This window comes from Spermophilus citellus, assembly GCF_964194105.1.
Source record: "Spermophilus citellus genome assembly, chromosome: 13".
NCBI classification, from domain to species: domain Eukaryota; kingdom Metazoa; phylum Chordata; class Mammalia; order Rodentia; family Sciuridae; genus Spermophilus; species Spermophilus citellus.
The window spans coordinates 91,872,925-91,885,971 of NC_138193.1; the positions used below are offsets into that span (position 1 = coordinate 91,872,925).

Consider the following 13,047-nt stretch of genomic DNA (forward strand, 5'->3'; position numbering starts at 1 on the left):
TCCCAGGAGCATCTTCCAAGGTGCTGATGGACAGGATCTAAAGGACAGCACCCAAGAAACCCACATCCATGGGGTGAGCCCTTAGAAGCCCTGGGAACCTCTTTATAACCTGAGGGCTGGGGTCGGCATTCATGCTCAGGGAGTCCTCAGAAGAGATGTCAAGTTGGAGACTATTTGGTTGAGAAGAGAACTGGGGAGGTCTCCTGCTCTGTGGTCCTTGGCCCTGGCTGCAATTCAAGAGCTCTATGAAGCATTAGGTGATGGTACTGGGCTGATCCAGAGCTTCTAACCTGTTCAGTCAGGGGCAGGGTCCTAGCAATTGCTACCTTTTAGAAGTTCCCCAGATGGCTCCACCATGCAGCCAGGATTTCTAATTTGCTCCCCATCAACCCTTTCATTTTCCTGAGACTACATGCTGATATTCAATAGCATTTCTGCACACCAGGCCTTCTTGTTCTGAATACTTTCACAATATGACTTCCTTCTGTCCTATACATAGGTACTGAGGAAACCAAGAAGGATTTTACATGGTTTTGCAAAGTTAAGCAGCCAGTCACAGAGCTGGAACCCAAACCCCTATCAGTCTGACACCAAATCCTTCATTCTTCAACTGTCTTCTACTCCTGGGGAAATCATTGCTGAGAGAGCTGACCAAGGCCCTCAGGCAGGCATGGCAGAGCTAAGGACAGAGGCCAAGTCTCCAGGGACCCAAGCTGCAGCTCTCTGCCATCCTGTGCCTCCCCAAGGTCGGGTGGAGCCAGGGAGGCATGCTGGCTGTCCTCTGGATTCTCAACATACTATTTGTGCCTTGGAAAAGTGAAAGGCAATTGGAGCTGCACTTGACCCCGAGGTTCCATAGCAGTGTAAACTGGGTTGCTACGCACTGCCTCCCCAAGGAGCCTGGGGAAGAGCCGTGGCAGCTGCAAGGAAGTTGTTGATCTACTCATAGCCTCCAGCCCTGCTGCCTGGGAGGCTGCACCCTGGGTACTGGGTGGGGAGCCCCTCATTCCTCCAGAATTCCAGCCCAACAATCAGGGTGTGAAGGCAGGATTTCCTCTGGTCAGAGGGTCAGGTTGGAGCTGGCACCAGCCTGGGATGAGAATAAGCACACAGTTACACACGTGCACGGTGCTTCCTACTTTCTTGTGTGCCTTCACCAGACCTCGAGGGAGAGGCTGGGAATCTCAGTGGCTTGGGGCCAGCCATTGGGATTCTGCAGCCTCCAGAAGGTACTTAACCCCGTGAACCTCAGTACCTCCCTCTTGAAATAGGGAGATAATGGTTCAGACTTTACCCCTGCGAGGTGCAAGGCACTGTTCCAGATGCTCTGTGGATTATTTCACTTCATCTTCATGTTGACTCTGATGTGAGCACTATGATCCTCCTCATTAAATGGGCCTAATAAAAAAATCCACCTCACAGGGTGTTCTGAGATTAAGCACTTAACCAGTACCTGACACCTGCATTATCCCCATTTTAAGGAGGAAGAGATAAAGAGTTAAACAATTTGCCCCAGGTTATGCATCAGTCATGGCAGGCCTAGGATTTGAACCTGGCACTTGGGTTTGAGAATTCATGCTGATAGTGACTATACCTACTGTTTTCTTTCCTGCCCTAGGCAACCCTTTGGACAGGACATACAGTCACTTCTAGGGGCAGGCTAAAAGGACAGCGCTCAATCTGGAACTAGATCAAGGAATGGGACATAAAAGGCCACAAAAAATATATATATATGGTTTGGTGACAGGTGGTTCAGGGTGAGGGCTTGGGGGAAAGGTGGGGCTTGGGGGATACAACCCTGGGTGTGCACTCATGTCCATAAACATCAGCCCTTGGGTATGCAGCTTAGCTCCAGAGACATGCAAAAGCAGTTTCTATTAGGTGACCAAAGCAGGACACAGGCCCACGGGCTCACGGTAGGGCCAGATTATCCAGGAGCACCACTCTGTGATTTGAGAATGTGCTTGTTTGAGAAGTTCCTTGCTGCAAGAATGGGTTGTCGGGGTGGGAGGGAGTCAAAAAGTCTGCAGGAACAGCCGAAATAGAGAGGGGTGGGAAGAACCATTCTGAGGCAGCTTCCAAAATGTCCAAATCAACAGTGAAGAGGGATCCTTCTTACACGGGCTTCTCAAATTCGTCCCTGAAAGGTAGGATGTACCCAGCAGACAAAGGGCTACGCTGCCTGGTTTAACAGGATGGCTTCCTGGGAAGTCACAGAGTGCTACCTGAGATGGCCACAAAAAAAGGGCCTCGGGTAGGATCTGCTATCCTGCGAAGCTCACATGACCCAAAACTTGCTGACCGCTGTGGACCTGGGGAAACACAGAGTCTAAGGAGGCCAACAGCAAGTCCACGGGGCACAGTCAGGTCATGCAGAGAGCCTGGGGCTGGGTAAATTCTCAGGGACATTTGGGTATGGCTTGAGGCATCCAGTGCCCCTCTAACAAAGCTACCACTGTGTCCAGAAAGGAAAATCTATTGAGGAATCTCATGCGCTGCCTCTTTATGGGAGGCAAGACAGATCGCCTCTGTTCCCTGGTGAAAACATTCCTACAGCAGTGTAAAAAAAGAAAAGTTAATTCAAGCCTGGTGGGATCAGCTGAGATGGGGACACACAGGATAAGGAGGAAAAGGATGGGCTAAGCTTCCCTTGTGCCACCAGCACTGTTCTGGAAGCTTTACCTGTTTTACTCCACTAATCAGCCCCATGGGCTCTGTGGCAAGGTAGCATCATTTCAGTTTTACCATTGAGTATATTGAGGTATGAAGTACCCAAGTTCAGAGCCAAGGTAACATAGGTCTTAAGAGCTAAAAAGATAAGGGTGGGCCCTTTTCCCTTGCCGTCTAATGCAAAATAAATAAATTCTAAATCATAAAATAGGTGTGGGAAAGGCCAACGCAATTCTGATTTTTCTCATGAGATTACTTTTCTCCATGTTTCTTTTTTTCTTTTTTTCTTTTCTTTTTTTTTTTTTTTGTGGGAGTAGGGTACTAGAGAGCAAACTCAGGACACTCAACCATAAGCCACATCCCCAAGCCCTATTTTGTATTTTATTCAGAGACAGGGTCTCACTTAGTTGCTTAGCGCCTCACTTTTGCTGAGGCTGGCTTTGAACTCTCGATCTTCCTGCCTCAGCCTCCTGAGCTGCTGGGATTACAGGTGTGCACTACCACGCCCAGCTCCACATTGTTTTCATTTTTTATGCACTGCTTAGATGGCGATCCTAGTAGGTGGCCTATTTTACTGTGACCTAAGTACCCAGGGTAAGGTGTGGAGCCAAGGATCTTAACCTAGCTGTTTCTAACTACCCATTTCTGTAATAGGGGAGCCCAGACTTCAGGTTGCTGCTGGAACCAAGTGCAGGGGAGAGAAACAGAGGTTGGGGATCTGCTTCTGGAGGCTTTGGGCTGAGACAGGTGCCCCAGCTCAGATGAAGAATACACCCTCTAGGGAGGATACTTCCATCACCAACATAACTGTGGACAATGGCCCAAAAGCCCAACAACACTGGTCTCCCTGGTTTTTAAAATGGAGAAAATACTTGGTGAAAGTTTTTGAGGTAATATACAAGGGTTCGGGAAAAGCAAATGCTACTGCTGACATTGGCGGAGACAATAATTAGAGAAAATGAAGCCCTCCATGTTGCCGGTGGGTGCTCAGCACATTCCTACCCAGTGTCCAAACCCAGTTCAAATGCCTCCCCGTGCAGCTTCAACTGATTCATTACCCCCTCACCTAAGCCCGATGTGTTCATTCTTCCCTGAGAGTCTCACAGTTCTCACTTTGCATATTTTTTAGGTACACTCTAAAAGTGCATGTCACTCTCTGCCTATATCATAGGTATTCATGTTATATATCAGTAACTTTGGGTCCCTAAGACATAGGTTCGTCAGCTTTAATATGAGGTCAGGGTAACAGTATTTGCCTCATCAACCTCACAGGGCTTTAGGGAGACTGTAATGTGGCCCACAGACACAAAGTGAGGTGGGAGACTCTTGGACAAGATGGGATGAGTTGGCTCAGTGTTCCCTATAGCACCCTCCATAGTCTCTGGGACACAGTACCCTTATCCATGGGAAGAAGCTATTCCAGCATAAAGGAGAAGTTAGTGGCTAACTATCTAGCTCCCCTTGCCTGGCCTCACTTTGCAACGGGCCAGCCTGCCTAGGGCACTACTGTCTGTCCACACAGCCTGGCACCATGCTCCTCCTTCAAGCCTCAGAGGTGTGGAGAGGCAGGGTCTCCCTCCATCTTGACTGTGGTGGTGCCAAAGAGAGGCTGCCTCCCCCTCCTGCGGGTCTGCCTCTAAATCTCCTGGTAGCAAATCAAGGTACAAAGAGGAAGGGAATGATCAAGCCCCAAGTATGGTGCCTGAAACTCAAGGTACTAACTTGGGTCTGTTCTCTTCTAAACCTGATAGTGACCCTTTGAGATGGTCTACACACATTGAATAGATAAAGAAACTGAGGGCTGGGCGGAAAGGCTGGGAGGCCTGGCCATTGGTAGTCTTCCTAATTTGGTCTCTTGGCTAGGAAGTGGTGGAGCCTGGGTTCTGCTGACCTAGTCCAGGTTCAACGGGAATGGGATGCAGACCTTCTCCAGAGGTATCTTTCTTCCAGTACATGCCTTTTGCAATGGTTTCCAAACACCTGACTTTCAAGGCAGATCCTAAGCTGGACCTGAGGCAGACAGATACAGTTTCTCTGGCCTAGAGTCTTCTGCTTCCTCGAATAACAGTCAGACCTTGGAAGAAGCAGGTTAATTTTCACGTGGTCCTACTTTGGCACCAGCAGATGGGATCCCTAGCAATAAAAGGGCATCCCCTGATCTCAGAGGGTGGGAGAAGGCTGACCAGCACAGGGACCATGGCTGGTAGGACAGGCTCTGCAGAAGTCAGTGGGTCTCCCTAGGATGGCGGCCTCCTTTCTCTAACCCTTTGGCTTCCCAGAGAATCATCTTTCCAGGTAGTAATGCTGTAAATCCCAGAGTAAGGCCTGGGGTGGGTGATACGAGATGGAATAGCTTTGGGCAAATGGAGGCAGACACCTTTGGGGAAGGATGCAGAGTCCCAGAAGTGCAGAAGGTGGAACTGGCCAGCTGACTAGGCCTTGCCTCAGCTGGCCTGCCTTGTGCTCAGGCCTCAGAGGCCAAGTCACACTAAAGAAGGGCCATGCCAGCCTGGAGACCAGCCCAGACCTTCCTGCAGGGGCTCCGGCAGATTTGCTCTGCCATCTCAAGCCCCTCCCCAGTCCCCAGGTCCTCTACTTCAGCCCAACTGCAGTCCAGAGGACCTCCCTTACAACCCACAGGAGCACACCGGCCTTCCTCTGATCACCTTCACTACCCACAAACAGAGGAGCCACAGAAAGTGGGCAGCAAGAGGGGTGGCCAGGGGGCCAACTGGCCCAGAGGAAGAGGAGTTTGAGGCTGCAAAGAGAGAAAAATAGCAGAGGCAGGAGAAAAGGTTGCCAGGGCTGGGGGGACACAGAGCTACTGTACTCCAAAGAGGCAGGCTGTGTTGGAGAGAGCGGCCGCCAGCCCCGTTTATTGTTTATTTTATTACTCTGGGTTGCTGGGCCTCAGGCCAGGGAAGTTATTTCAGGCAAAGATCATAGCGCATTAATTAGTTATTAGAAGAATGTCCTTTCTGTGTGTTCTTCCTGAGACAAGGAATAGGCCCCGTGGCAGGCACATAGAACTGAAAGTAGATGCACAGTCTGGAGGCAAAGAGCCAAGCACTGGGGGAATGAAGAGGCAAGCCTTTGTTTTGGAGGGAAAGGTCCCTTGCAGGTTCAGGCCTGAGCCAGAGAGGAGAATCAAGGCAAGAAGTGCAGAGAGCCAGGCAGGGGTGGACTTGCCCACCCCGGGGACCTTTGCTCACTGTGGGGAAGGGATAATGTGCCCACTTGCCCTTTTGGAAAACAACTGTGAAATAGGACTCAGTACAAAAAAAAATAAAGATATTAAAAAATGAAAAATGCTATGTAACCTTTGGCCTGATAGTTGTATTCTGGGAATCTGTGGGAAAAGAGCCCAATATGTGGGAAAATGTTATGAGCAGGGACCTTCAGGGTGATCCTACAATGACAAACAAATGAGAAGAAACCTGAAACATTCCAAAGAAGTAGCTTGTTAGGAGAATAATTGCATCCATGTGAAGTAAAATATCATATAGCTGTTAAGAATAATAATTTCATGGGAATGCTTATAAGTAAAAAAAAAAATTCCAGCCTACAAAATTATATATATATATATTTGTATATATATAATTATATATAAATATATTATATATAATATATTTGTATATATATATATATATATATATGGCATAATCTCAACTGTGGTATAAAATAGTTAAAAATACTAGAAAGAAAAATATGCATGTTATTTAAAATGTTTTCCTCCGAGTTATGGGATTAGGGATGATTTTATTTCTTCAAATTTATTCATGTCTGCATTTTTTCATTAAAAATAAACTGCTGGATCTAATGAGAAGAAAGAAAAATACATAATTTGGTTCAAGAGGGCTCCTTGGGCTACAAATGGCCTAGTCTGTTGGTTGACTCTCCCTTAAGGGGAAACAGCTTTTGATGAATGGGCTAAATTCAGTTACTGGTCTGAGTTGGGAGGGGAACTCTTGGACTTTGGAGAATAAAAGAGAAAAGAGGTCTGCCTCTCCCTGTCTTCTGTCTCCCTCAGATAAGGAATAATCTGGGGCAACACACTCGGTCAATTTCTTAGACCCATAACAGCCAGGATGACTCAGACAAAGCCAAGAGGGCCTCTCAGACAAAAGCACTTAAACCTGTCTGCTACTCAGAGACCCTAGGGACTCTCACCCTTCTTCATCTTCCCTCCTATTCAAAACAAGTACTGGACATCTCCTGTAGCTGAGACCTGGGACATGCTAATACACTGATTCTGCCTTGTAAGAACTTGTGCCTTGGGCGGAGAAGTTCCAATAATAGGACATACTAAGACTCATAACCAAGGAATGTCCAGAGAGCCAGGGAAGGCTGTGCTGCACAGGAGCAGCCTGCAAATGGCCTGTGCTTCCTGTGAGGTGAATCCAGGACAGGTGGGCAGAAATCACAAAGGAAACCTTGTGCACAATCCAAGTATCTCTGCAGTGCCTCGGCAGCAATTTTAATAAAATGAGGGGCTGGGAATGGATCAGGGTTCTTACCTTAAGGTCCAAGGATGGCTCTTAGACCCCCAGCATTAAATGTAAATTTAGGATACATGTGCATTTTTCTAAAGAGTAGGCCCACAGGTTTTATTAGATTTTCAAAGGAAGTTCTGACCTTTTAAAAAGTTAAGAAGCAATGATTGGATTAATCTCTCAGTGATCCTGAAGTTCTAACAATATAACATATATAAGAGTCAACAAAACATCAGCCCTAGACCCCAAATGATTCAGAAATCATTTGAACTCTCAAAGCTCCTGAGCTCAAGGCTGTCCACGGCTTAAAAACAAACTTGATCTGGTGTTCTGTTCAGACATGACACGCTAGCTTGGTGCACGTCCTGCTCTCAGGAGGTGTGATATAAGCCTAGTATAAGCTAAGCATTAGAGAAAATTAGTACCTAGAAAATTAGTAACTAGACTGTCAGTTTTTCTGCTTTCATCACCAAACAAGCAAGGCTTTGCTTTCTTCAGATACTCAAGTAGCCAGTGAATGGAAATGAGAGGACTCCTGCTTCAAACCCTCTGCAGGAGATAAGTACGCTTGACCTGGGAGGGGTACCAACCAAACCCCATCCCCACACTGACTCTTAACTCCTCAACAGTTTGGCATGTCTTCAAATGAGGCCAGGAAAAGCAGCCTGACTTTATAGGCTGCATTTACCACTGAAGCAGAGCTTGTTCTCTGAAGACAGGAAGGATGCTCATTACTCTGGTCGACAATATACAGACCTCTATCAATGCAGACTGGACAAACTTCCAGCCCAAGGATTCTGTCATTCAAGGGAATGGATGACTCACCCTCAAAGTTATAGGCATTTAGCCAACCATCTCCTCAAGATTTGTATCCCAGGTTTGCGGCCGCCCATTATATGACTTTGGACAATTCATTTAATTTCTCTATTGCCTCAGTTATCTTACTTGCAAAGTCAGGGGACTGGATGAGATGCTGTAGTATCCCTACCACTTCCAAAAGTCTTTAAAATCATTATTGAGCCATTAAGGTCAAAGAAGAAAAGAGATTAAAAGCATTCCGCTTCTCAACTCTGCATCTGTTTTGTCACCAAGAGATATACCTAAGAGCACTACCCCAGAGAAAGAAAATAACAGGACAAGTAGCACTACCTGGCACCACCTTCATTTCCAGGCCTGCGGTCATCAGAACTCCTCGCTGCAGCCATAAGGCCTCCAAGTGAGTGCTGAGCCATTTAAAAGGCAAGGAAAGTGATCCTGGACCTGAAGGATAGGTCCCTAAAAGGTGAGACCAAGCGCTCTGCCATTTTTTTCTTCCTAGGCCTTGGTTTATCATTGAGAAAATGGGGGAGAACTGGGATGGTCCTACACTTGAACACTTAAAATCCACCACCTGAACCAAGGGCTAAGTACAGTCGAGAAGCCCTGTGTAGTAAGGAGAGGGGGGACCAGTGGGGAAATTGTGGGGGTCGCCTTTGAGACCACACACAAGGCTTTAGTCAGAGCCCTTAAGTGAAGACTTCCAGTTTATCCCCAGGCCGGAGACCTGAGGACTCAGCGTAGGGGCACGGGGATGGGCTGCCAGGCCCTGGGGCTGCTCACCTGATGAAGGTGGTCTTCCCCGTGGAATACTGGCCCACCAGCAGGACCATAGGCTTGTTGTCAAAATCGGCATCCTCCAGGGCAGGCGAGTGGAACTCGTGGAAGCGGTAATACTCTTCCAGCGGCAGCAGCTTGCTCTTGTAGAGTTTCTTGAGCCCCTCGCTGACCGTCTGGAAGACCTCGGGGTCCTTCCTCCGGCGGTCGTCGGTACCCAGCCAGCTGAACATCGCGGCCCCCTGGAAGGCTCCGCGGGGAAGGCTCCTGGGGAAGGCGCCCCTCCGGGCTCAAGCCGCGCCGCCGCCTCACCGGAGCGCGGGGCTCAGCCGCACCATGGCCCGGGCGCTCGTTCTGCCCCTGCGACTGGGACCCAGCCCAGCCCCCGCTTCATCCGGCAGCCCCGGAAAATGATCTGGGCTGCGGGAGGAGGGTTGCAACCTTGAGCCTGACTTGTGACGAACTGCCAGATGCTGGGACTGTGCGGGGGGGGGGGGGGGTCTCCTATCTCCCCCAGCCCTCGCCTGCTCTGCCCGGCCCTCGGCTAAGGGATGCTTGGGTTCTGCTCCTGCCTGGTTGAGACCGCTCGCGGGAGGTGTCAGCGCGCCACAGCCGGAGGACAGCTCCGCATCCGTAGCAGCATCCCTCAGCCCCAGGCGCGCGTTTAAATGCCAACGGTGCAGGAAGCCGGTGCGTGGAGGAAGTCCCTGAGTACTGGCACGGCCTGCCCGGACCCACGGTCCCCGTGACGCGAAGCCGAGCAGGGCGCCGCCATGTCTGTGGGCAGGCGCTCTGCGGCCGGGAGGCCACTGCCTGGGAAAGGATGCTGGCCGGGTCCCGTGGGAAAGCGCTGGCGTTTCAGTCCCCGCCTCTGGGGGTTTGATTTGGGAACAGCGCCCTCTCAGGGACTGCTGTGAAGATGGCATTGACCTACTCTCTTGCTCTCCCTTCTTTGATATCCCCTGTTCCTTTAGTCATGAGGTTAATTCCCAAAGAACGCAGGCACTCTAGTATTAGGGAATATTTTTCCTGGGGAACGGAAAGAAGGGTCCAGTATTAGGCTGCATAAAATACCCAAACTGTCATTAAAGTTTTTACTGGGCTTGGGGTGAAGTCAAAACTGTTCCCATTCATTCCTTCCAATAAAACAAAACAAGCAAACAAGCAAAATTCTATGCATATTGAGCCCATATTCTAAGCCAGACATAATTTTGACAACTGTGGATACAAAGGTGAACACTATATGGAGTCTCTCTTCCAGAAACTGCAATCAAGGCAGACCTTACAGAGGAGACCAGAGCAGAGGGCCATGGAAGCAATGGGGGGAGTTCTTACTTGTGTGTGGATAATTTGAGGAGGTAGGATCAAGAGATGGATCTTCAATGCTGAACCAAGAAGAAAGGAAGCCATTCCAAGCCAAGTAAAGAGCATTTGCAAAGACCTGGAATTTGGAAAAACTTGGTGTGTGCAGGGCAGTGTAAACAGTTTAGCATAACTGGAATGTAGGATTCAGGAAGATGGAAGAGGTAAGTGAGGCCAGGCAAGAGAGGCTGTGCATGCCAAGGCAGAAACCAAGAAAAGAATGGGGAACCCATACCAATATTATTATTAATAATCATTAAATTAACAAAATGTTCACCACGTGCAGGTCCCTCGGCTAAGATCTACAGCAAGCATTGCTTCTTCTAACTTTCATTATAACTCTTGTGCAGTAGAGCATATTATCTCCAGCATCTAACCAAGGACAGTGGGTGGGAGCAACAGCCATGTTAGGCAAAAAGGGGTGCATTTTTTTGTAAAGAATTTAAATGCAATAATAAACCGACTCAAAGTCTCATCTGCTTTATATTATCACCACCTAAATTGTGTGATGCTAAACCACTACTCCCTGACAAAGCAGAGGGTTCCCACTGTCCTCCCTTCAGCAGAAGAGGAGATAAAGAGCTCATGGACTGCCGGGAGTGGTGGCGCACATCTGTAATCCCAGCGGCTCGAGATGCTGAGACAGGAGGACTGTGAATTCAAAGCCAGCCTCAGCAATGGTGAGGCACTAAGCAACTGAGTGAGACCCTGTCTCTACATAAAATGCAAAATTAGGGCTGGGGATGTGGCTTAGTGGTTTAATACTGCTGAGTTCAATCCCTAGTACCCCCCCCCCCCAAAAAAAAAGAGCTCATGGACCATGTGGGATTGATGATACTGGAAGCAGCACAGGAACTGAAGGAGCAAAAGGCTGGAGGCCAAGAGACAGTTTAGGAAAATAATCACAACTAGAGGACAGCAGCAATAGGATTGGGGAAGAGGTCAGATTCAAGAGATTTTTTTTTATGGCATAGAATGGGCAGATCTTGGTAAGCAGTAAGAGGAAATCAGAATGAGACAAAGCCTAAGCTGATTCCTAATCTTCTACTGCAGGGGACAAAACAGTTGGAGAAGCTCTTCCACTAATCAGGAAAGTTAGGAAGAGAGCAGATTTAGCAGATAGATAACAGGTTCTGGCTGAAGCGTGTTGCATTTGAAATGCCTGTGCGAACAACAGGTGGAGGAGTGTGCTGAAGATGTGGGGACTTCTGTGGGGATTTTGAGAGGCAAGTGATAAATGGAATTTCCTTATTATAGCTTAGGTCTCCTGACCCTCCTTGAATCCCAAAGCTGATCATCTCTTTCTGATCTCTGTATCCCCAAGAAGCCACTCAGATTCAAATTCTACCCAACATATAAGCATAGGAGGTAATATTACAGATATTCAACAACTCACATGGCATGGGAATTGAACGGTCAGAACAGACTGGCCTTCCCAGGTGAGCAAAGCCAGAAGCCCTGTGTTGTGCCAGATGTGTTCAGGGTGGCAGCAGGGAGTGTGAGGAACTCCAATGAGGGAAAGTTTCAATATTGTGTTCAGGCAGCCCTGCTATTGTGTACCACTGAATGCCAGCTCTGAATATCTAATTTACCCAGAGCCTGCTGACACATCAACTCTGAATAGTTAGAAATGTATCTTGTTTTTAAAAGAAAGTAAGTAATAATGCAGCATTTCTAAACACTAGCAAAAAGGAGTTATAACAGAGAATGTTACAAAGGATACTATTTTCAAAAGAACAAAAACCTAGGGATAAATCTAACAAAAGATGTGTTAGACATAATATGTGGATGATAATAAAACTTTATGGAAAAAAATTATAGAAGTCCTAAGTAAGTTGGAGAGACATGCCACATTCCATCATGGAACAATTTTATGAGCATGATAAACATGGATATTTTCTGAACAGGTAATAATGTATGTTTTCTTATATGTTGTCTCCCTAAAGAATTTATTTCTTTAAATTTTAGGATATATATCAGAATACTGATTTTTGAACATTTGAAGTTAGTTTTTTAGACTACTTTATCAGTATTCTGGAGGAGAATGGAAAAAGAAAGAACAAAACTCATAGAGAGAGAAGAAAGGATAAAGGACAAATATGCATAAAATCAATATATATATTTGATTTCTAAGGCATAAGCTTGCTATATTTATGTCAATAAATTATTAATATTTCTCACACACTTTTCTCCTAATGTGTACATTCCTTCTTTTTTACTGTCATGACTGTCTTGCTTCTTCAGGTGATCTTATAAAATTACTATATTAGTTAGGACTACATATAAAGTTTTCTTAGACCTACCACTCTGTTCTGGAATTTACTGGTGTTTAGAAAAAGTGTTGGCTAGAATTAGTCATACAGAAAAATTTTACCTGACTATACAAGCAAAGACAAAGTCATTGTTATGAGTTTTAAGAAGATTAAGTTAGGATCACCCCAAATATTGTCAGTCTTGTTTGTGATTGATAGATTCAATAATTAATAGGTATAATTTAAATCAATAGCCAAACAGTGTTTTATATGGAAATTAACAAGGTGATTCTAAAATGTATATAGAACAATGGTTCACAAATAGCCTATATATGCTAACATAAGAAAGATGGGAAGGTGCGGGAGGAAGAGAAGGAGAAGAAAACAATGAGAGCAATAGAATAACTCAGGGAAGGGAACTTGCCCTGGTGGGTATCATTACAAAGCTGCGGAGGTTAAGATGAGGTGGTTTTAGTGTGGAGGTAGACAAACAGAACATGATGCAGTAAAAAGGCCAGCAAGCATGGAAACTGGTAGATGCAGAAATTGCAATAGAGAACACACATATATTGCAGCAAGGCTGGGAAGAAACCCTTAAATAAGACACCCAAAGTACAAAATGCAAAGGAAAAGCATTCAGAAGTTTGGCAATGTTAAAATTAAGAACTTTTTGCTCA

General features: G+C 46.7%; 1 protein-coding gene across 1 annotated transcript in view; it reads right to left on the reverse strand.

Moving 5' to 3' along the window:
• EHD3 (EH domain containing 3) overlaps positions 1-9,555 on the reverse strand; it is a 32,074-nt gene extending 22,519 nt beyond the window's left edge. Inside the window, exon 1 of the mRNA XM_081263818.1 lies at positions 8,763-9,555. Within this exon, the coding sequence (XP_081119944.1) occupies positions 8,763-8,989 (227 nt within the window). The 5' untranslated portion in view covers positions 8,990-9,555. The remainder of the gene's footprint in view (positions 1-8,762) is intronic.
• Between the last annotated feature and the right edge of the window lie 3,492 nt (positions 9,556-13,047).